The sequence below is a fragment of the Scleropages formosus genome, chromosome 4 (assembly GCF_900964775.1).
Source record: "Scleropages formosus chromosome 4, fSclFor1.1, whole genome shotgun sequence".
Lineage (NCBI taxonomy): Eukaryota > Metazoa > Chordata > Actinopteri > Osteoglossiformes > Osteoglossidae > Scleropages > Scleropages formosus.
This window is the reverse complement of record NC_041809.1, coordinates 10,567,034-10,591,712: the sequence shown is the minus strand read 5'-3', so window position 1 is coordinate 10,591,712 and position 24,679 is coordinate 10,567,034. Positions and strand designations below refer to the sequence as shown.

The following is a 24,679-nucleotide window of genomic DNA, read 5'->3' as shown; positions in this document are numbered from 1 at the left end:
ACTAAAGGTTAACACTGATTACCAGAAGGACTTGTAGGTTGAAAGGAAAATATTTTGGCTGAATCAGTGATGCATTATTATGTAATTACTATATCTAAAGATATAATAAGAAGTTACACTTGATGTAAATGAGGAAGGGAGCATTAACATTCTGTCTGCAAGAACAGTTTAGGGTTACAAAAGACCACAAAGAATTTCAACATCATACAACAGTAATAATTCTGTAACTGGAAAATGAATAAGTGAAGAAAAGAATAACATAATCTTTACTGTCACTGCGAGTAGACTTTGCAACACATTTTAAAAGCATCCCTTCCCCCCAGCCAAGAAAGATGAGAACCATAGACTGGCGTTGATGAGAATGTCCATCACCAACCCAAATAACCTCCTGGAATAGACCTGTCTGCAAAAAGTTAAGAGGTCACAAATGTTCATCTGCCCTCTCTCCATTGATCGCATTCAGCAACACTGAGATTCAAATGCCATAATTTCTCCCCGGACTAATTGTCTCAGCCTCCAATTACTGAATCTGTCATTGCAATAATGATTAGCCGGCTTGGGCGTAGGCCTGAGATCTACTGCACCACCATTAGTAATCATTTTCTCTAATGGAAAACCTTCTGAATATTGACGGCCCACTGTCCTTCTTCGTATGACCCGATAAAACACTGTCTGCTCTGTACAGCAGGCTCTGAGTCTAACAGACTATATGAAAAGACAGAGACCAAGAAATTGACCGACTAAACATACCAAGATGATTACATTTTTTTCAGAGGTCATTAAGAGTGCATTTGTAATTTTTCCACAGGAATAATATGCATTCAGTGAGAAAAAAAAAAAAAAACCCTGAATTGACCATGCACACACTGCAGAATGTTTATTACATTTTTGCTGATCCAGACAAATGCTCTTGCAGATAAATGTGGACATGATGCATCGTTAACTTCCAAGCTCCAGACAAGACACAGACCTAATTTCCTGCATACTTAGCTTTTCTTGCAAAATGCAACTTTTTTCTGTTTCACAACATTTTGGTTCTAGAGGCACACATTATGTCTACAAAACATTTTAAAAGACATTTATATTTGAAGATGGATGAGCTTAGATTATTGGTTAGTGGCCTCTCTTGTTGTGGCCTCTCATTGAGGATAATGTGTTAAAAACGAATGGAGATTTCTGACGCTTTGGGGATTCATCATTTCACAGCAGCCACTCCTCGCCCAGTGACCCGGAGACATATGAGTTTAGTCTGGTAAGTTTGGTCTGGGAATCTGGTAAGTTTTCACAGGTAAAAGGGACCTTTGTCCCCATACCTTTTTTGTTTGGCATAGGGTTTTAGTAAAACAGCTGCACACAACAAATAAACCATGAGTAGCACAGAAGAAGAGTTGAAGGTGAGGCTTTTTTTTTTTTTTCTTTTGGTAATGTGTCAGCAACAGTTTTTTCATTATTCCCACTAGAATGCAGAATGTCACTGTCTCTTTGTTGGGAGATTTTTCGGATCTTATTGGTCCTGTCAGTTACCCATCATACCTATCTTCTAACCGGCTTTTCGCTTGCTGAAAAATATCTCTACCATCTGGCTCCAGTACAGGCAGTAGGGAGAGAAGGGAAAGGAGGGGTTTTGTCCTGAAGGGCTCAGATGAACAGCTCTGCAGTGTAAAGCAGCTCTCCAGGCTGTCCACAAAAGCAGACTGGAAGCTGAAGGGGGTCCGGGGAAGTGGTGGTTGGGGAGGGAGTCTCTGATACATAGGGATTAGGTCACTTGTAGGATTAGCCAAAGGCATCTGAGAAACAGAAAACAGATCCTCTCTGGAGTCTGCATGACAGTACGGACGTTATTGTTTCGATGTCACAAATAAGAGATTCTTGCCGGTAAACAATACAAGGTCCCTCTAAATCGAAATAACTTAAGGCAAGTCTGACTCTCATCTGAAGGTTACTGTATGTGTAAGCACAATTTTAAAATTCAGTAATCACATTCAGCTGAAGTATGCTATATTATTGTGGTGTCCTTTTGAATTCAATAAGCAGTATATGTATGCATAAGAGGCATTCGATGCTCAGGGAAAGTATTGTGTATAAACTGCAATCTGCTGTCTCGTTCCACCATACCTCAAATCTTCTCATCACTAACTGGATGATGACACCAAGGCAAGGACACCATGATCCTCCTGCAGCATGGCAACCTTGTGTGGACTCCCAAGCCTGTACTTTGTCTCATCCCCAGCCAGTCTTACACATTACTTCAGGGAGAAATATGTTTCCCCACAGGCCGTTCTGTTCAGCAACCCATTGGAATCAAAAGCCAGTAGGCTATTAGGGCTGATCTTCTGCAGAAGGCCTGGAGAGTAGCAGCCACCATGACGCCCTGTCCTCCAGAGGTCAGTGGTAATAGCGCTGCTTGTTTAGTCTGCCCCTCCTTACAATGTTTATGCAAAGCTCTTGGAGATTGTTTTATCTGCCCATTCTAGGCTTTTCTCCACCTTATGGACCTCTAAACAAACAGATAAGTCACTGTGACAGGATGAGCTGCACCAAGTAGGTTTAGCACACCCTCGTATCTGTTCGTTGACGAATACAATTTAAATGTGGAGAAGATCTGGCCGCCTCCCTCAAGTGTTGGCCAATGATGGAAACTAACAACTCTCCCTTATTTTCACATCAGGGATAAGTTTGGCTACCACAGTGTTGGCCTCTTGCCTTCTCAGGCCCTCAGGTACTATAGAGCAGACCCTCCTAGTCCCTCTAACTCCACACCTCAAACCTTTGCACCCATGTGGGTGTTCATTATCATAAAAAAGAAAATGCACACAATGTCCTTGTGTCAGTGAAGAATGCTAGGTTTGTTTGAGGTCCTTCCTGTCCAAGCTGACGGATGTAGAAATGTGTCAGCGCATCCGAGTTTGACCCTCAGAAGAGGGAACATCTGGGCCAGCTGCCAGTGCAGACACAGTTTGTGTTTTTTTGGGTCTCATGCCTGTCTTGGTGTTTGCCCATCAGTCTGCCCTCACCCTCTCAAGGTTTGCTCTTTGTCTGTGTTATATTAAAAAAGAGGTTTCTAGTATGTTTCCTACCATCACTGCGGCACGGCTCTCAACCCTGGTCGTGCTTTGGATGCAGGCGGATGCTGGCATTACAAATAAGTCATATGCAGTTAATATATTTATTGATGAAATGCTGTTACACAGTTTATATCAACTCATTTTGACTGCCATATCTTTGTGAAACTGGTCTGAATTTACTTTCACGACCTTTGTTAGTTGACTAAGACGTCGAACAAAAAAAAAAAAAGAAAAATTGAGAACCCAACCCGCACTGCAGGGCACATTGAGGAACAGTGTGAGCTGTAATGAGTGACACATACGACAAAGCATCTTACACTTGGTTGAGTTATCATCTCCAACACAGCAGGGGGGGTCAGGTCCAGATTGAGCTCTTACAAAAACAGAACATTGAGGGAGCCCGAGTCCCCTAACATCTGGACCTGGGTGTGTGCAGACGTTTCAGGAGTTGGGGTTTAGTCATGTCTCCCACTGATGTGTGTTTTTATATAAAGTGTATGAAGACTTCATGTTGACAGAACAGACACACTCATGCATTCTTTTAAATTTACTACATGGCACACAACGCTGCACTTACAGCTGGAGAGCTGACCTCATCAAAGCTGTTCATGCTCTAAATGAAATAAACAATGTTGCCCAAACAATTGACTGAGTGTGTTAAACCAACAGGTAATTCTTGTTTTCAGCTGAAATATTTCATTTATAAATATTTGTGACTTCCACAGCAAAGCACATATAAAGACTATGAAGAAAAAAAATGCTAATTTTTATTCCGTTTTTTCTTAATGGAAAGGACATTTATCCAGTTAAAAGGACTGGCTGCTGTTGGTCCACAAATGATCAATGACCAGCTTTTACCAAAATGTGTTTTCCAATAATGTCCATTACATATTCAATACTTTTTTCAAGAATTACACATAAAAGAAAACAGCGAAAACAGGCTGTATCCGGAAATGTTGCTTCACTGAATCCCAGCGCCGAGCAGGATACACCAGGATTGTGGTTTCAATTTTAATAATTTCATTTGACATTTCTTTTTTCTCTCCCACCCTTCCGGCATTTTGCCATGTTTTTACAACTGGTGTTGATCAGAGAGGTGGTCCAGCGTCCGCTCTGGGGGACTGCTCCTCTGGCACTCCTCAGCCTCGAGCCGAGCTCCACGGAGCCCCTCCGGTACGGGGAAAGAGCGCCCTCCCTCTGGGCACACGCCTCTGATTATTCAGATTCTTTGAAAAACTCTCTTTAGGGCTTTCACATAAACATGGCAGACACTACATCTAAAGAGCCGACACCATTTTCCCGCTTAACAGCTTTTAAAAGACACGGGAGGGCTATGTTTACAACCATTTCCGCGATGGTAAGACTATTATGTTATTATGACACAGGGCTATTTAAGGAATTTATAACTGAAGATGTTAAAGATAACACTGATGTGATGATGTGAATATACATCCTTCTGGATGAATGTGTAGTTATTAACCACTAGACCCACAGATGTTCTACTTTTCAGATTCCTGACACCCTGAACAAGGCTCTCCCGAAGGCCAAAATCCAAAAGAATCTTAAAGCGCATTCAGAAGAGTTATTACCAACCACAACTATCACTGTTATTTTTGTATATTTAAAAAAAAAATCATACATTCCAGCACAGTTTCAAAATATATGCAATGAAATCCAACATAAATTCATACAATTCATACAACTTTTAAAGCTTATACTGGCTTCTCTTAGTGTTACAAGATGAAGCATGGGAGAAAATGTGCTGCTTTATAGGGTTGCTGCATTGTGTCACTGAACTCTAACAGACAATGTTCAGTAGAACAATCCTTATGTAAGGAACTTGACATTAGAATATTGAAACGAAGGAGATGGACTTCACAGGGATGCATACCCTGACTAAATGTCAGATGACACTCCTTGGTTTCAAACGCAGGAATCAAACCAATATCTTTCATAGCAAAATCTTTTTGGATTTCATCTTCCGAAAAAAAAAAAAAAAATCATTTCAGTCTCATACAACTTTTGACATTTTGATTTATTTGTTTACGTCGCACCTTATTCGTGTTCTTTTGTTTGCTTTGGCTCATGCAAACAGGATCTGAGTCTTGATTTTTGTGAGATATGTACGGTGGATTTTTGTTCAGTGATGGTGCATTGTTTCCTGCATTGTTTCTGATGGCCCAAAGAACATAAAAAAGTTAGAAAAAAGATCCCGAGAAATGCAAGTAACAAGGTAAGAGCTGAACACTCAGAAGCCCTCCAAAGCAAGATGAAAAAACAGACAACTTGCAGCACTGCTCCAAAGTCTCTGAAACAAAATTGAAAATTAATGAGAAATGGAATTCAAGAAAGATGCCAGACACTTCACCTCATTTCTCAGTCTGCCTTTCGGGCGCGATTCTAACGGAGGGCGGGGAAAAAGAGCAAATGAACTGGAATGGACAACTTTTTTAGGTCAAATATTTGCAGTAAGGCAAAAAAAAAAAAAAGAAAAAAAGAAATGGAATCAGTTCCAAAATCCTGCACTTTTATCATAAGGACTCTGCATGTAGTGATTTACTCAAAAAGAGTCCAACTGAACACAAGAGCTGCTGTGCGTTTCATGTGGAGCAGCTTTCTTTCTTTCTTTCTTTCTAGCAGGGCTCCACCAGGATTTATGTAAACTGGACAGTTGACTGAAATTGGCATTTAGTTCACTCTGAAAACCTGCTAAGATTATTTTACAGTATTTCCCGCACCTGTGTCTGCTCCTGAATCACATCAAATTAGCACATCTCATGAACACATACCAGTTTCCAATGAACTATATATACTATACTACTATATATACTGAACCTAACTATTAGCTTTATACAAATATTGCAATATCTGCAGTACTGAAGAAACATTGATCATGCACAACTCAAAAGAGAACATTGGTGATTCGAACATTTGGGTGAGGCCTTGTGTCGTGAATGGTGTCAGGAATGGTTATGAACTGTGCCCCACATTTCTTGGTTCTTGCCCAACCCCTTGACTCGAGTTTCAACATCTTGCTATTGCCAAAATGCTATGACAGCATGCTGGGTATGATACATCAGACTGAATCAACCATTATCAAACAACCAAGCTTGTCAAAGACATAAAAAAATAAGAAAAACACTGCAACATCTGGAAGGGGTATAGCTGCAGCTGGCAGATGCTGTGGCTGCTGTGATTGATGTTTTCCAGCTGACACCTGAGGAGAGCAGGGAACATCCCCTGCTTCCCACCTTGCCATTTCACCTCCTGCTGCCAAATTCAAATGGGATCTCCCTGTGCACTCGCATCCGCAGGTGGATCCTGACAAGCAGTTCACACCGCAAAGAAATACTCTGTAAGGTGGACTAGACTTGCTCGTGATTATGTTCCTCCACCTCCCGAGAAGGATGCCATCTCTGACTCACCTCTCCTTTCAACACAGATGAATAGAACCAATTGGCTTCAATGTTCACAGGGATTCAGTTCCACTTGCCAGTGCTATACAGGGCACTAGGCTAGAGTGCCGCCCCAGGCCGGTGCTCTTTCACGATTTGTTTTCTTTCAAATCCTAATGCTGCAAATCTCATAAACACTGTCCCGCAGGACTGTGGGTAGCCCTTATACATCGCGCTATGTTTCCACAAGCAGCCTGAGGATTACAGGATAACAGCAAGTGAACAGGAAAGCTGACAGGGGAGGAAATCCCTGCCGTATTCACCTGCGCCTCATTCTTCAACTCTCAACTCACGGCTTTCAAGTTTTTCATTTCATGAGACTAAACACAAGGTCTGCCAAGTGCTGTCTGCACTCAGAGAGTCAGGAAAAGTGTTTTTTTTTTTCAAATATTTTCTTCATTTCTGTGCAGCTCCACTGGTCGCAACCTCAGTCACAGCCCTGGGCAGAGCATGTGCCCCGAATTTATATCCCAGAAATGCCTCTTTCTCAAAGGATGCCTTTTCAGTGCAGTTTAAGAGAATCAGGAACACTTACTCGTTTTTCTCCAGAGCCAGGAGCAGCTGCTCACCTTCTGTCTCAATCAATAGCTCGAGTGACGTAGGATGATTCTATAAAAAAAAAAAAAAAAACACTAAGCAAATTGCAACTGTCAAAAAGCCCATGACCCTCTTGTCATTTGCCGAACAAGAGGGAGAGAGTTGAATGTTACTGCAAAAATGAAGTATGACATGATTCAAGGGTAACCAAGAGGTTGTTTGAAAAACCCCTGCGGTCCCAATGATTTTCTGTTTTTCTTGATGATGGCCTGAGATTTAAATTGGTCTGGACAAACTTCCATTGTGGAACTGAAGAAATTACATTACAATATTTTATAAACTGTATGAAAACTTCAGCAGAAGTTTCCTATTAGCAGTGCCACAGTTTAAAGAGTTGCCGTGGTAAGTCAGTGATGAGAATCATCACATTAGCAGGATCCCAAGGCTTTTTACATCTCTTACTTACTGTTTTGATCACCAAAGATATGAATGACAAGACATGTGACAACAATGACACATGACAACAATACGCCAGAAAAACCAGGACATTCAGTACGGTGCATCCTGTAAATCCATGGTGCTTAATGAGTGTTGAATATTTTTAAGGGGTATTTTAAAACCTTCTTCCTTTGACATCCCATGATCTTGAAGGAGACAGGAAATCTCTTCCTCATTGTCAAGTAATAGGGAGTACTTGTCAAATGGTTGAGTACGCATAGGCAACTTGGGAAATACTTTTTGTGGGACAAATTGGGCAAATGAGTACTAACAAAGCAACCCACAAGTGTTAAACATCTGATGGAATTGCTGCAAAAGAGCTGGGAACACACAATGTCTGATTTCGGGGTCAATCTTATTAACCCACAGCCTCAGGAAAAAGTAGTTTCATGCAAATGTGCTCAAAGTTTAGTTTTACTTTGGCAGTGAACGAAACTTCAGGTGCTCTTACATCCTCTTTTGTCCTTCTCTGCCAAACCCATCTTTGGGTGGATCACCAGCAGGATATGTGCCAGATCAAACAGCCTTTACAGGAAAAAACTTTTGACATTCTAATTTTAAAAAATCCTTACAAATGCCAACTGACAGACTTTTATTTGGCTTCAGTATAAATTGATCTGAACACTGGCATTATATTATGCGGACACCCATCTGCATCATCCTAAAAGATGTGTGCCAGTTAAACTGTATCATCAGCATTTAGCTTGATGCGTTACTCAGAATGAACTGTTCAACATTTTTTTTCTTTTTGAATCACTGTAGGCCGCAGACTTTCCGAGGCATCCTCTCAGCGAGTCTAAATTCTGTTAGGTGCATTAGAAATCCAATGAGCAGAGTCAGTGTTTTGCTGGAAAGTGTTCAGTAGTTCTCAGTGCTGTTGCTTTTCTGTCATTCCTGAGCAAAGAGCAGACTGTATTTAAAGAAAGCAAATCTTACCAAGCGAAACTCATTCCTTTTTCCACAGCCATGCTTCCAAAGCCAGGAAAAAAAAATCATCTAGGAGAAGCCTGATTGATTATTCTTGGAAACCTTGACCGCCTTTTTTAAGCACTGCGGGGAGTTTTACACCCATTTTGCTAATGTCTGACACCACGCTTTACAGCACACACCTGGCAGAGCCCAATTTTCGGACCCTGCATTCGTTATCTGGCCAAACACATTGTGTGTTCCAGCCCATCGTTCCTCCCCAGAAAATAAGCAGGCTGCTGTTTTCAACAATATACTTCAGTGCTGTAACATATATACCGCAACATAACATACCGTAAATTAATCAGCTGAATATTGTTAACATGGCATCTTGTCCTAGCACAGGTGAAGCAAAGAAAAAAAAAAGGAAAACATAGGAAAAAACAAATAGGCAACTCTTAGGAGAGTTACATATTAATATTCGGTCAGTCACGATTGTTAATTTCTTGTGCAGGTCAGGGTTGGGGTGGTCAGGAGCCAATTGCCATGCACAAGGTGATAGACTAGCCAAGACGGGACACCAGTCTGTCGATGGTAAACTTATTAACATTATCTCTTTAACAGTTTATTATGCGGTTGCATATTTTGTAAAAATCTATAGGTCAGTCCATTTTCAAACTTTAGAAGTGTAAAACTGAATTCTTCAAGCCACGTTGCTGTTGCAGGTAATAATAAATTTCACTAGGTTTAGGTCAATTTCCTGTTCTCTGGAAAAAAGAGCCCATTATGTACAGTACGTTCCCTCAAGTATAGTGGGATATATTACAGAATTAATCTCGGTAAAACATTTCCTTAAGGGTACAGCAACAGGGTCTTGAAGTAACAACATGTAGGTGACAAGTCTGTGACCACTGTGCTAAATGCAACCCCTAAATTACCCAAGTAAAGAAGACCAAAGGTATTGCAACTGTAATTCATAACGACTAGTATGCTTATTTTCAGAAGCAGCATTACTTTTTTTTTTTTGTTTTGCTGTTTGCATCCTTACTAGATACACTGCAATATTTATTTCATGCACTGGTAATTCTTATAATGGAAAGCTGCTGAACTTGGGGAATCGTTTCCTAGTCTTTGGAATCCTAAGGGCTTGATGATATTGTACAGACAACCGCTGTGCTACTGAAAAGATTAAATGGGACTCAGTATTGCACAGGGGATTAATCAGGACTAAACCAAAGATGAATTCATTATATAATTTGTGCTTGTGGTCAAAAAAAAATTCAAATGTGTTTACCAACAATAAGCCCAGTGGATGCTCTGCCATCAATTAAAGATTTATTGTGTATAACATTGCTATGGGAAGCTTTTTGCAGTTTTGTGGGACCCTGTGGTTTGTGCACACTGTGAAAGCACCAATGGAGTTATTAAAACTGATGAAACCAACCGAGAACACCATTAATAGTACACAGCTAGAACTGACAAAACATTGTGATCTTAGCCCTGAAATGGTGTTACTCAGGGACAGTGACTTGGCCCTGCTGAGTTCCGAAAGGTATCACATTGCCAGGTCCAGGAAGCCTGATACTTACTAATGAACGGAGGTGGCTGATTGGTTGGAGCTCCCCGTCCTCCAGTAGAAAAGGTACCGTGGTCCCATAGTGTTCCAGTTTGCTAGCAGTGCTTTGTTGTTTGGTCATGTCTAGGTTCTCTCCTGTTGAAGAGATGAAGAGCCATTAGGACGAATGCACTGCACCAACCCAACAAGTGAAAAAGCCTCATTGCGGATAGTGATTCTTCCCTACGCTGTGGATCTTGGGTTCGTCAACGTTATGCAACTCCTCTAAAATCATTTACACAGATTCAGCCAACAGAAGAAAGTTCAGACATGTGTTCATACATAAATGTGGCATTTTTCAAAGTCTTTTCAAAATACTGACAAATTTTCAGCTGTTAAATTTTCTTTTAATGGTCCCATATTGGGCTGTAAAACAGTTAATATAGTATCAGTCGTCAATGCTTTTATCCAGCTCAGACAGCAGACCCCTGCTGTGGCCCTGAAGAAGTACTTATTGCTATTCTTTAGCATTTTTAAAGAGTTGGACTACTACTGGGCCTTGAACGATGCACCACATGGTCACAAGGTCCTTTTTGTTAACTGCCTATTCTTCTCTTTGGTTTATTAATCAGTTCATTTTCTTCTCATCCACAAGGCTGCATTCGCAGGATGATGGCCATGCGTATCACCCGTAGCTCCACAGCTGCCCCCCTCCAGGTCTGGGATCATGCTATCTGGAGGGAGGTACGGCGGCAGCCTGGGGATGTCACCCATGTCGTTCCATCACTAAACAGTAGTCAATAGGACACAGCGGGTGGATCTATCACGGGGCATCTTGCCAGATTTGTATGAGCTCCATCTTCCCACTTCTGCCCCCTCATGCCATATCACAGTTTCTCACCAGGTAGAAGAAAAAACCAAACAGATCACAAACCATTTTACCGAGATTTTAGTTTTCAAACAAGTGTTTGTTTAGTCTTTCTGGCTTGGAAGGAAGGTTATGGTTGACTTGCTCCTTTTCAAATAACATGTATGTGTGGATATCCCCATGGGGAGAGGGTTAGAAAAAAAGGAACAGGAAAGAATGAGAGCTTGACTTGGAATGATATTTCAAAGGTACATTAGTATATGATTATGTGTTATATACAAAGGGGCTTGTATACTATTTTGCTTATGGAATGGAGATACCTGCAGACTTCCAAGCACACTCCTCAGGCTCTTGCTATATATAAATGATGGAAAAAACATGAGGGAATCTGGAGTTGTAGGTCTCAAATGCAAGTTTCCTCATAAGCTGGGCTATCCCACGAAGTCAGACTTTCTCATATTATGGCAAAACAGAGTGTGTCACACAAGGCAGATCACAGCAAACACAGCTTGCCTAGTCTGGTCCTCCTCTGTGCACTTTCTCTTTAGTGTGGATTGACTCCCTTAGAAGATGAAACCCGTGATACAAACTGATTTGTTATTCCAGCATCAAACACACATTTTTTTGGGATCTCCAAGTTAACAGCATGCAAAAGGACTGTTAATTCTCACTGGCAAATATAACAAATGTGGAATCAGACCTCAGATCTGTTTTCCATGAGCCTATAGTAGTCTACTGTGAAAGCAGTGTGGTCGAGAAAAGTGGGGCTTTTCTCCAAAACTGGCTGCTTAATAGAAGCCACAAGCTACAAACAGGGTGCAATAAAATGCACAGTGAAGTTGACAGATTTAAATAAAGCTTTCCACAAGCTTGATTCATCTTTTCTGCTTCATACCAGCTCTTGTTGACTGAATGGCATTAACAAAGAGAAGAGCTCGAAATGCGATACACTGACGGAACGTCTACTGTGTCTGTACTGTGGGAAGCGGAGCAACATGTTTCTCCTCAGACATGGAAATCAGATCAGCATACCCGCACACAGAGCATCTTCTAAAAAAAGCAGTTCTGGGGTTTACCAAGTTCTGCTCTTATACATCTCTGCTGGCACACAGCACCATCTGGAAACCACAGGTGTCTATCCTGTAACTCATAACTCACGGGGAAAGAAAAACCAACTCATTTTTATTAACCCTGGAGTATGTCTGCACTGAACAACATCTCATCCTGTTCTCGGAATATGTCTTTTTGGATCCAAGATCTGCCTACTCAAAAAACATGTTCCGGTACTGTAGTGGACACTGTAACTTAGAAATAGAGCAAGTTCACCGACATAGTTCTAGCTTGCTCCTAGAAGGAGAGCTGATGTTGGATCACCAAGGCTCTGTTGTCAATAGCTTGGTTGAAGGTGGTACATTAAACAAGACAGTGGTACCTTGCTTGACAGGAGTGAACCCACAGCAAAAAGCCCCCAAGCAGTTCAAGGTAAGAAAATGAAATCACCGTCTCCCTTTACTCTCCATTAGCCATGGGATGACAAATGCTGAAGAAGAACCCCTTTGGAGTAACAGCAGCACCCTAATGAAATAGCTCATGGTAGATCCTCATTGGGTGATGGGATTAAATGATGGCAATGGGGAAAAAACGGTTTTCTGTCACAAAATGGTTAAGATGACAGTGGGAATCTATGACCTCAATGAAAAGGCTCTTGAGGTGGTCCCTTGATGAAGCCAATTTACCTTGATGGCTGTTGTCATTACCTCGTTAACCTCAATTACCGTCTAGGCAGGATGCAGATTTCAACATTTGCCACACGTAGTATCTATCGAAGAAACAAAACCATTCGCCTAATCTCTTTGTGACAATTTAATTACAACTACACTGAGCCTTTACTGTAAAGAGCACCGGTATGCAAGTCCAACTAATTTCACTGAAAGTTAAGACTCATTTGCTAAATGACTCAAAACACAACGCTGGTTGTTTAAAGGGCGAAAACTAAAAACGGGATCAAAACAAGTGTCATAGATCTCACTACATCCCATTTGAGAGAAACAGATGGGATACCATTTACATGAACTTTACTATACAGCAATAAAAGAAAACAGTTTTAGATGACACAGTGGTCTGGTGTTGAGAGCATTTAGACTGGGATTTTTTGGTACGGGGTGCCTTTTACACTAGGATACGTGTTAAGACTACATGATCTAATCGCTCAGTAGGTCCCAGCAAGAGCACTGTGTTTTAACTACCTTCAGACATTTGGTCCTTCAGTAGAGGTCCAAAATCAAAAGTCAGTTTGTTCTTGGTTTTGGCCTTGATGTGGTAGAATGCACTCTGTCCCTCAGAACAGCTGAATCCTTTTTACTTTTTGGACCCAAGCAATCTCCACCAATCTATCTGCATACATTTGTATGATATGATCTAACATGATCACCCAGTATTTTTTTCCCTACTTCACCTTGAGCACCTACTTGAGTAGGATGTACCAGCAAAATTGTCATATCAGACAAACTGTGGTTTTATAATCATGTGTTTGTATTTAAATCTGCTAACGTGTTATCGAAGGCATTTTTGCTTATTCAGTTGTGGGTTTCTTTGGAAAAAAGCATCTGCTAAATGAATAACTGTAAATTTAATACTAGTGATTTTCACAGAGGACCTGCCTTCAAAGAAACATCTCAAAGCAGCAGGCAGCAAAACAAGCTTGTGCTTGGGGTTCAGCAGAAACAGAGAAGATGCTTCTGCACGTGAGATTCTCATCGTCTCTGAGTCTGAAATGAACACGCTCACTAAAGGACGACTAGAACTTCTGCTCTTGTCCAGGTTGTGTTGAGCTGATATCTGGAGAAACCTCCCTTGCTGGAGTTGTCATTTTTGGTGCACACACTGCTTTTCCTCATGGGTGGACATTTATACAGATCACGGTTCTGTGCAGTTGCCTACGCCTGATTGTTTAAACTCGGGGGGACTGCAGTCAAGTCTTTGTGAAGCATCTCGCCTTGATGGGGTACCACATGGGCCAAGTCTCGCAGGTAAGGCTGTGCTCATTAAATGTAAGGACCCCACAAAGAGCTGGCGGAGGCTGGTCTCCGGCTGGAAGCATTTACTTTACCTTCCAGCTGATCCCCTCGCTTTCACACACCACTAAATACTTTCAGGAGGTGCTGTCACCTTGTGCAACACGTTGCTTTACGAGTGGGCGCTTAGCCTGGGCCTGCTCCATTCCCAACATCTCAGCAGGTGAGGGAGCACTAAATAAACAGCAAACTGTCTGCGAAAATCACATCTGATAGGAAGCGGTGCTACTAACAAGATCCTCACACAAGAGGGCTGCCCCAGTTGAGTGCCCAAGAACACACACACACACACACACACACACACACACACCATCTGAGAGCAAACACCTCCATCTCCACCACCCTCCTGTACAGCTGTGGAAACAACTGCTTAAGAGCCACTTTTGACTTCACACCTCTGACCGGGGAAAAATCCGAGGCCTGAGCTTTGAATCACTGGATACACACACCGGCCTCTATTATCTGTGGCCAGCTGGCTAACTCACATGCAGTCTGAATGTTCTCTTCCACACTTAAATAATAATGCACAGTCTATAAGGACACTATGAAATAGCTTCTTGATGGCCTTCTTTAAAAATTTATAGGGCTTGTTCTTTAAGATAAGATCAACATTAAAGCTTGCAGCATCTCTCAGCTCAATTTCATTTAGAAATTTCAACTTTAAACACTGAGTATGGGACAGCTGCTAGTATAGTGGTTATTGCTACTGACTTTGGCTTTAAAGATTGCAGGTTTAGTCCTCAGTGCTGGCTGTAGTACCCTTAAGTAGTGTACTTAAATTGCAGATGCAATGTACCCTGAATTGTGCTAGTAAAATTACCCAGGTGTGTAAAAGGGAAATAATTGTACCTTCAACATTATGACGGGACAGCTGGTAGCGTACGGGTTCAAATCTCACCACTGGCTGTAGTACCCTTGAGCAAGGTACTTACCCTAAATTGCTCTAGTAAAACTACCCAGCTGTATAAATAGATAAATAACTGTAGGGAGGTTAACATTGTAAGTTGCTTCAGAGAAAAGTGTCATCTAAGTCAACACGGTATTTTCACACTGGTAAAAATGGTACACACATTATTACAAAGAAATAACAAACTGAATAAACAATAACCAAAATGAAAAACTGGGTCACCTCTTGGGTTCACAGAATGGCTCCCTCTGCCGGGCGCTATAGTTTCCTGCTTATTCACTAAACATGCTTTGCAGTATCTGAGGGCCTCATTTAGATTTAACAATAAATGCAATCATACCCTAGAATGCAGATGCAGGAAAAATGTTTCCACGCTCCAACTTTTGAGAGGTTCCCAGTTTTGAGTGTACAGAACAGCATTTAATACTGTGGATGGGCACCCTGAAGTTTGTAGTTAAGTACATTTTCATATGTCTCAAGTCTTACTACCTGGGTGGCATGGTGGCACAGCGAGTAGTACTACTGTCTCATAGCATCTGGGTGGTGTTAGAGGATGTGGGTTTGATGCCTGCTGAGTCTATGTGGAGTTTGCATGTTTTCCCTGTGTCTGTATGGATTTCCTCTGGGTGCTCTGGTTTCCTCCCACAGTCCAAAGACATGCTGTTTAGGTTCACCCATATTGTGTGAGTGATGGAGAAAGAGTGCTCCACTGATGTATGGATGAGTGACCCATTGTGAGTAGTGTATCTAGCAGTGTAAGTCACCTTGGTGAATAAGGTGTGTGGGCTAACAACACTACTCAGAGTTCATTGGAAGTTTCTTTGGAGAAAAGTGTCTGTTAAATAAATAAATGTAAATATAATTAAACTTAATGTTGGCTAAAATCTGTTTATCCTTGTAGTGTGGTTCACGTATGTCAAATTACCAGTTGCATGGGAAAATGTTAAAAATTAAAATCCTTACTTCTTCTCCAGAGAGCTGATGCTGTTATTCAGAGCACTTTACAGTATCTGACACATTTATGCAGTCATGTATTTTACTGCAGCAGCCAAGTGTGAGAACCTCAAGACTGCTATAGAAGTAGTGAGGAGTGGGAATTGATTAAGCAACATTCATGTTTCAAGTCCAGGAACTGGACCTGCTGTCTCATGAGTAGAATAAAAAAGATCTAATTCTTCAAGATGAGGTAATTTGCCTTTGGATTTACTGTGACATTAAAAACCGGCAGTGAAAAAACGCGGTATTAGAAAGACAGCCGAAAGGGGACTACACAGGGCACAATGGCATAAAGGATGATGCATGTAACCCTGGTGCTCAGCGTGTGTCCCCAATTAAAAAGACTTGGGCCAGATGCTGCCGGAGCCCCTCGACACCTTGAGACACCCCACCATCCACAAGTTTTCTTAATATGGACCTAATAAGGGATTTCATTTAGAGAGCTGTATGACTCCTCTCAGCTGTAGGGAGCACATGCTTGGCCAAGGTCCAGATTGGAAACTGGAGTCCTACGTTGACATGACCCTCCCACGCAGTTCTCGTGTTTTTGAAAACAGCCGTGATGTCCACAGAGCAGGTCCTGCCCCCATTGCGACAGCACAGCTAACCAGCAGACAGCGATACTGTAACAGTCCCTGCAGCTCCATTACCTTTCCCTTCTAATGTTGACTTTGGAACCCGGAGGTTTATCTCCTCTCTCCTTAGCAGAAAACAAACCTTTGGTGCAATCACCATGAAAATAGTTTAATATTTGTGAAAAAGGTCTTGTAAGGAGGATTTATGAGATATTTTCTTATTTTTCACGCTTTATTTTTCGAACGCTTTGGGGCTAACACTTACATTTGGAGGACCCAGGTTTGAACCCAACCTCCTGCTGTAGCATCTTCAGTCAAAGTATTTACCCCGAGGAAGAAATTTGAAAATTACCCACATGTGTAAATGGGTCAATTATTATAAGCTGTTTTGGAGAAAAGGGTCAGCTAAATAAATCAGTGCAGAAGTAAATATACTGTAAGATATACAGTAACTATATAAGGGGGGTGCAGTGGCGCAGCGGGGTTGGCCAAGGCCTGCTCTCTGGTGGGTCTGGGGTTTGAGTCCTGCTTAGGGTGCCCCGCGACGGACTGGCATCCCGTCCAGGGTATGTCCCCTCCCCCTCCAGCCTTGCGCTGGGTTGGACTCCGGCTTGTCACAACCCTACGTTCATTCTTGAAGACATTATTAGTTATGAGCTGATCTGTTTTAAAGTGCCATAAGTGTCCATACACATGGACAAGGCATACAGTGAGCTGTGGCTCGAGGAGTCCAGTCTGATGTGCATTGACCAAGGTCTCACAACAATAGCGAGGCCCCTGGACACCAATGTCCACCGGTATTACAAAGCCCCTCGTTGACCTACAAGGGTGGCTGCCCTGTCCAGTCCCACAAGTCTTACATTCAGACAGGTTGGATAGGGGAATAAGGATGCGTCTGTTTCCTCAATCTCTTTTCCAGAGGTCTCCACCCTGCTACAATGATGCTATAGCCTGTGCATTCGGAGATGTGCTTTGGAGGCTCTACGATGGACGTGTCGGGAACTGCTGATGGGACCCACCATTGCGTAGGGAGAGGCCATAGCAGAGATCCCTGCTTGGAAAGCTGAACCAGCAGTTGTCAACATACTGTTTGTGTGTGTGTGTGTGTGTGTGTGTGTGTGTGTGTGTGTGTGTGTGCCTGTGCGTGTGTGCATGCCTTTCCAAATTACCATATCCATTCTATTTACGTATCATCATGCAACACACGCGGCCCCATTTACGTTGCATTTTACCAAACAAAAAAATCGAGAAAAATTCAACAAAAATTCCTACATTTTTACATGATCTCGCCAGTCTACATCTGCACTGTGCTAAAAATTGTATCATATTTTAAAAAGACTGTTTCCTTTCCTCTCAGCTTGAGGCACGGTGCTGAAAAACGAAATAACTGCCATGTTTGTTGTGGACATCCCTCGAGAGACATTTCAGTTTATATACTTCCCAGGCTGCCAGCTGGTGAAGCAGCATACTCTGGTGCATTACTTCATGTGCAGTACACTTTTCCAGCCCTACATCTGCTGTAAGGCAACCCTGTGATAAGTCAAATAACACAGCCCATGAAGGGTGTAATTAGTGTAGGTCTGGCTGTACCCTTCGCATGGTTCCTCAAGTCATCCTGGGAAAGACCAGGGAGGGTAGGAGATGAGCTCAGTGTTGACCACTTGGGTGTTGACATGGAGATGAAAACTGGAATAGAGCCCTGGGTGTGTTCTCGGAGCGAAACACATCAGTGCAGAGGTTGGTCTGCTCTTCAAAGCCAAGGTTGAACATTTGCATGAGGTAACTCTGTTGACCCACCAAAGGGATTAACGTCCATGCTGCTTCTGCAACCTTTACTTCACTTGCTCTTCCTCAGGACACCTAAATCAGAGAACAGTTATCTCATTTAAGGCAGAGCCATAAAAAGCCATTGCTGTCGTTTGTCTTGTTTATTACTCTCCGCAGGCAGATGTTTCTCGGTCAGTGCGCTGGACAGCCTCGCTATGATGGCAAAACGACCGCTCTTTGCCGCGGATGTAGCAGCGCTAAGTGAAGGGGGTCCAACCTGTGTGTCCGCACTCCACCCCGATCATTTTTCATCCCAGCGTCTTCAGTTCTTCTTTGTTTCGGGCTCAATAAATCTTTCCGATTATCACCAGACGCGGAACTGGCCACTGGGCCTCGAGAAACTGAACTCAATGTGTCAGATCGTTCAAATGGTGTTTCGGTGAATGTGTGAGAAGAAATGACTGGGGGTCTAAAGCATTGGACAAGAGAAGGTTTAGAGGGTGGGAGAATCATTCATCCACACATCAGATCGTCTTTCCGTTTAAAATTGTCTACATTGTTTTATGTTATTCTAAAAATTGTTCATACGCAGTCACTTCAGCTATGTCCTCAAAAGACCTTTTCACTGTCCTGCTTAATTTCTAAAAATCCTTTAACTACGTCCGACAGAGACCTGTTGTCTGTCCTCCGGCACCGAACCGCGGTTTTACCTTGGTTCCACCTGCAGCTCGAGATCTGTTTTCACACAAGGTGTTCAAGGGATTATCTCCACCTTTTTCAAGTCAATTTTTATTACTCTGTATTTTACTGTTCCCTATACAGCATGTGCAGCCAACGTTAGAGTGTTGTGATTCATACAAAATAAATTGAAGTCCATCTCTTTCAGGGTGAGTCCTCTGTTAAATAAATAAATAAGCCCAGGTGCCATGCCTTGTGGTATAGAAATATGTGTAAAGAATATGCAGCCTCAGGATTTTATGTCCTAAGGTACAGGTATCCTGCTTACTGTCAAGGTTTAAGTGAAGCAAGAGAATTTTTTTGTTGTCAAAGCACTACGGATCTTTTAATATTCCCCGACTTTTCTCTCCTCCGTCTTTCCCACCTCCTCACCAATTAAAACAGTGGTGCTGATTTAAAAAGCTTCCCAAGTTTCTCATAATGGTCTGCCCCGATGAGATTTAGTTCTTAACGTACACTTCCATGCAAGTAGTGTTGGGGATTGAAACCCAAGACCTGCCCACGTGACATCGCTGAGCGAAATCCTTCAGATGCAGACGAGCGCGGCAGCACTTCATTGTGAATTCTGAGCTGGTGTAAAAGCAGTGGCACCACCACTGTTTTTATTGTTGAATAATTCAAGCAGCTTAGAACCCACATAAAAGGAAAGTTTCGCAATAGGTGTTAATGTTACCGTATCAAAGCAGTTTACTCCCTAGAATGCTGGGCGACATGAAATATTAGTGGTATGTGGAACAACCTGAGTTCAATACTAATGTTAGTAATTTCAGTAGGCAAGATGATTTATAGTGATCAGCACGGTAACTCGAACACTGGAGTGCATTAATTCAGTTTGAATCATAAGAAATACTTAGATTTGCAGCAAGAGATCTTCATTACTATTATTATTATTATTATTATTATTATTATTATTATTATTATTATTAATTCAGCTGGCACCTCTGCTGAAGGCAATTTGCAGCATAACAGAAGCAACTTGACAGTGATTTAACTACTTACAGTGGGGTATTCTTACTGCAGCCAGTTAGGGTGTTTTTTCACAGGTACAAAAGCAGGAGCAGGAGGATTCAGACCAGGAACCTTCACATAACAAGTAGAGAACCATAACTTGTACTCACTCTGCTGCCTAGTGGTAATGTTACTGTTTTACCACAGCAGTTTAACCCTGGCAGCAGACTTGGTCGCAAAGCCTGGGCCATGTCAAAATGCTGTTATCATTAATTTCTTCCAGCTGATGATGCCTATGACTAGTATGAGGCTGATGACTCGTTATGAACATGTGTGAACTCAACACAGTTCCTACCAAAGCAAATTCTGTACTTTGCAAGTAAGAAAACTTAAGAGAAATGAAATTCAGCTTCTGAACTGCCTATTTTTTTCATACTAGAATTTAAGATAGAGACGAAATGAATGCATGATTCTCATGCATGGTCATGGGTGAGGATCAATAATCACGATAACGCTGATGATCACGGATGGTCGCGACGATCGCGACCCCAAAGCGGTGCGGGCACGCGCTCTTGTGGCAGGTGGAGGCGCGCGCAGACCCTGCCCTTACCTGCTGGGGGTCTGGCCGGTCTTGGCTCGCAGAAGCATCTCTCGGCGACGATGAGCAGCAGGAACATGTGGAGTTGGGCGAGAAGAGCGAAGGTGTCAGTCCGCCGCCAGTCTGACATGGTGGTCACAGATGGGATCAGTGCAAGACCCCCATCGTAATACAGACTGGCTACTGATGGCAAGGAATCAAGTGACTTCCTGCAATACGATCGAGTCCCAAAACAAGAAAGAAAAAAAAAAATCTTCCCGTACTTCTCCCCACTTAGGACTGCTGTAACTTTTCAGACAAAGATTACTTAGAATCAGAACATGATGCCTTATTTCAGCTATATATTAGGGAAAAGAACAAAATCACAACGGGAAGAGGAAAGCAGGACAGGAAGGCATGGAGACGTGCAAATGTGACATGGTTCATGCACTCTTTGACAATGAAAGTGTCCCGTGTTCAGGGCTCCGCTGACACCATGTGCGCTTCTGGCGACTCCGCAGGGTCCTAACGCCGGAACCACTAACGGCCCCTGAACACATACACGATAGATAGATAGATAGATAGATAGATAGATAGATAGATAGATAGATAGATAGATAGATAGATAGACAGATATTTTGGTTTTGCATACTGTCTTTTTTTTCCATAGTTGATGATTAGAATAAATGTATATTTAATATGTTAACTATGCAACAATGCTAGTCTACCCACAGTTAGTTACTTTCCTATTTGTACAACTGGGTCATTTTCACTGCAGCAATTTTTAGGGTTAGTACCTTGCTCAGGGGTACTGCAGATGGAGGTGAGATTCAAACCTCCAACCTTTCAGTCCAAAGGCAGCAGATCTACACTACCAGCTGCCCCATAAATAGACAGTCATGCACACACACAGACACACACACACACACACACGGTGGCCTTCCTCCTAGCACTTTAATTTTCTCCCACAGTCTAAAGATGTGAGTGTGTGTGTCCGTTTGTGAGATTTAACCCAGGCTGACATGGGTCGTGTCCTATATTTTCACTAAAGGCTACAGACTGCCGCGTCCCTTCATTGGACAAGTGTTTCCTGAAGATGGATGGACGCATGGATGTTGGATGGGTTTCTATTCTTCTATTAGTCCTGGAGCATGTAATCATAGTGAAATCATAGCTTTCCAAAGCCCTACAAAAGCAAAGAGAAACAAAAATTGCTGATTTTATCAGTTAAAAATATCACGTCTGGCCGTAATATCAGCTATTAATGTTATAAGATTTGCAGAAATATTGTGCAGGTGTTGGGTATGGAAGGGAACTTCTCAATGTCTTCATATCATTCCAAAGCACCCTTTCCTGAGGATCGCCGGGCATCCTGCTTGGTTGCCAGCGCCCCACAGATGTCACTCACTAGCAGCAGTTCCGCTCCGTTTAACGCTCGCTTGCACCACTCGGAGACGACTGCGGGCGCAACAGACACAGCTGTCTCGGAGTAAGAGACTGTTCAAATGGCCTCTCCCTGGGTAGGGAGATAAAGGAATCTCGGCATGACAGGCCAGTACAGAACATCACACACTGCAGGCATGCAGATGTGACTTGGACGTCTCATTTAGCATCAGCTGGCTTTGTGGAGTAATTAGTAAAAATTTGGAAACCTGTAAAAATTCTACCCTTGGTGGTTATTTTATTATTATTATAATTATTATTATTATTATTATAACGTGATTAACCATTAAAAATGTGGGATATTATATGTGCGTAAATGATTGTCCATTATCCCTAATCTGTGTTGACACAAGCCTTTACAGCTGAACAGGAATACATATGATCCGCATCACAGTAGAAAGAGGAATAAAATGGAGCCTTAAATTAATGTGGGATTAATACTGATCCTGGACCTTCGACACATAATCCAGATGTGTGCATGAGGAGCCGGGTTGCACCAAACCGATGATCCCAGATGAGGAACACACGCTGGGCTATTCATTTGGAATGGCCATTGGGAATGTACTGCTAATGTAGAAGCCACATGGAAAGACGGTTAAGGAGCGCTTAAGAGGAGCTGTAGGACATTAAGAGCTGAAGGACATTTGTGTTTTCTTAGGAGAAGTGTTTAGCCCTTGACTGGGCTGTCTTCAGACACCGTGCTCTGCTTTCCTTCTGATCCCTGTGTGAGCAATAACTGCGTCTTCCTAAATTCAGCTGGGACATGCTGGACAACGTTAAAGACTCTGCAAACTGTGCCCCCCCAACTCGACCCAATCAGGATTGGCAGCCTGACAGTTCTGTGATGAGGACCGTGATAGTCCGACACTGGCTGATGGCGTTTCCACAGCTATCTGCTTGTAATCCCTTCTTAGCGGGTGTGTTGGCGTAACGGGACATCAGGGAGAGCAGAGTTCAGTCCCAGGTAATCAGGGGTTTACACAGATACATCACACAGGGGATGTGGACTCTCCATCCAGCATACATTCCCTTCCATCTGACCCAATTTGTGGAAAAACAAAATAAACCCAGATTCACATATGCCAGACTGTTGACCTTATTGATAAGCAGATTTATTATTATTATTATTATTATTATTATTATTATTATTATTATTTTCTTCTTCTTCTTCTTCTTCTTCTTCTTCTTCTTATTATTATTATTTTATTATTATTTATTTATTTTTCTTAATAATAATAATAATAATAATAATAATAATTTTTATTTTTTTATTTTAGAAAAATTGCTGTATATTATTAGGAATGCTTCCAACAGATTATTCCTTGATATTGATCTATCATGTCAACTGTTTATTTCATTATACTGTATTTGGCTAGTTATTATTAGCTATTTGTCAAGAATTCAAATGTTGACACAAAGATTTTTTTCCACTCTTGATTAAAAGTTGCACGTACTGTTTTAGAATAATTATAGAAGTCTCATTTTTATTTTTAGGGTTCTTTTCAAATGACCTTGACAGTCTTTCATTTCATGTTTGCATGATATTTAGACATTTTAAGCAGGGTGGTGTGGTGGATCGTGGTGTTTTCTCACAGCTATCGGGGTTCAAGACCAATTAAGGCATGACACAAAGGTAAATCCAGTCCATTGCAGGGTGTAAATTAAAACTCCGCTTGCTAAACCACATGGACTGAAGTGTTCTTACAATAGAGGATCTTCCTACTTTTACATAACAGACACTTTCCCTCAAAGCAACTTCCAATGAACTCTATGTAGTGTTATCAGATCACACACCTTATTCACCAAGGTGACTTATACTGCTAGTACTGTACACTACTTATAATGGGTCACTCATCCATACATCAGTGGAACACACACACACTGTCTGTCCCTCACACACTATGGGGAACCTGAACAGCATGTCTTTGGACTGTGGGAGGAAACCAGAGCACCCAGAGGAAACCCACATAGACAACATACAAACTCCACAGAGACTGAGCAGGGATCAAACCCATGTCCTCTTATACCAGCCAGGCACTGTGAAACAGCAGCGCTCCTCACTGTGCCACCTGATCCTACGTACCCTCTTTTTGAATAACCCTCTTTAACAGAAGAAATTTATTTTCAATAACAGTGTCTTGGTTTTTGGCATGGTCATTTATGTCATGCACCCAAAGGGGATCTCAGTGAGGGCACCTCTATACATCTTGTTTCTCGAAAGGTTAAACAAAAGTTCATTCTGTGCTCTTGTTTCAAACAAAGCATTCAGCTCCCTATTGTTTTTAATGTCTGCTGAAATTTGTTTACTACATGTTTACTAAATGAGCTAAATAATATTGACATGTAAGGATCATGTCTTCTTATTTTTTCTTTTCAAGAGGTTCAAGACAGAAGTTCCCTTTATTCTCGCTGGCTGCCCCCTGATGTGTACTAGCTGGCAATTTGTGCACTAAATGGAGAATCACTGAAACCCTCGGGCAAATATGAAATCAATGAGTCTTTTTAAAACCACTTAAATATTTATTTTTAAAGAATGTTTTAATCTTGCAGTATTTGTTCTATTACAGACTTAAAAAAGTTTGTCAGTGCCTAGAATACTTCCAACATTATATGAAAAAACCACATCAAAACATATCATATTACAATGCTTTTAAAAATATACAGTACATATAACATGCATACGCATACAAATAAAAACTGTCATTAGTAATTCATGCATAAATTGTCTTTGCAGAATAAACAAAAGATAAACTGCATTTTTAGTATAATT

At 41.8% G+C, this 24,679-nt stretch overlaps 1 protein-coding gene across 2 annotated transcripts in view; it reads right to left on the bottom strand.

The window, feature by feature from the left end:
- The window catches only part of adam12b (ADAM metallopeptidase domain 12b), a 78,177-nt gene extending 57,268 nt beyond the window's left edge, over nt 1–20,909 (bottom strand). Inside the window, exons 1-3 of one of the 2 annotated variants that reach the window (XM_018749614.2) lie at nt 20,500–20,909; nt 10,051–10,172; nt 7,056–7,129 (exon numbers count right to left, since the gene is read on the bottom strand). In XM_018749614.2, the coding sequence (XP_018605130.1) occupies nt 7,056–7,129; nt 10,051–10,172; nt 20,500–20,617 (314 nt within the window). In that variant the 5' untranslated portion in view covers nt 20,618–20,909. Of the gene's footprint in view, nt 1–7,055; nt 7,130–10,050; nt 10,173–19,940; nt 19,983–20,499 lie in introns of those variants that run through there. The other variant, XM_018749615.2, reaches the window with a different exon arrangement.
- Between the last annotated feature and the right edge of the window lie 3,770 nt (nt 20,910–24,679).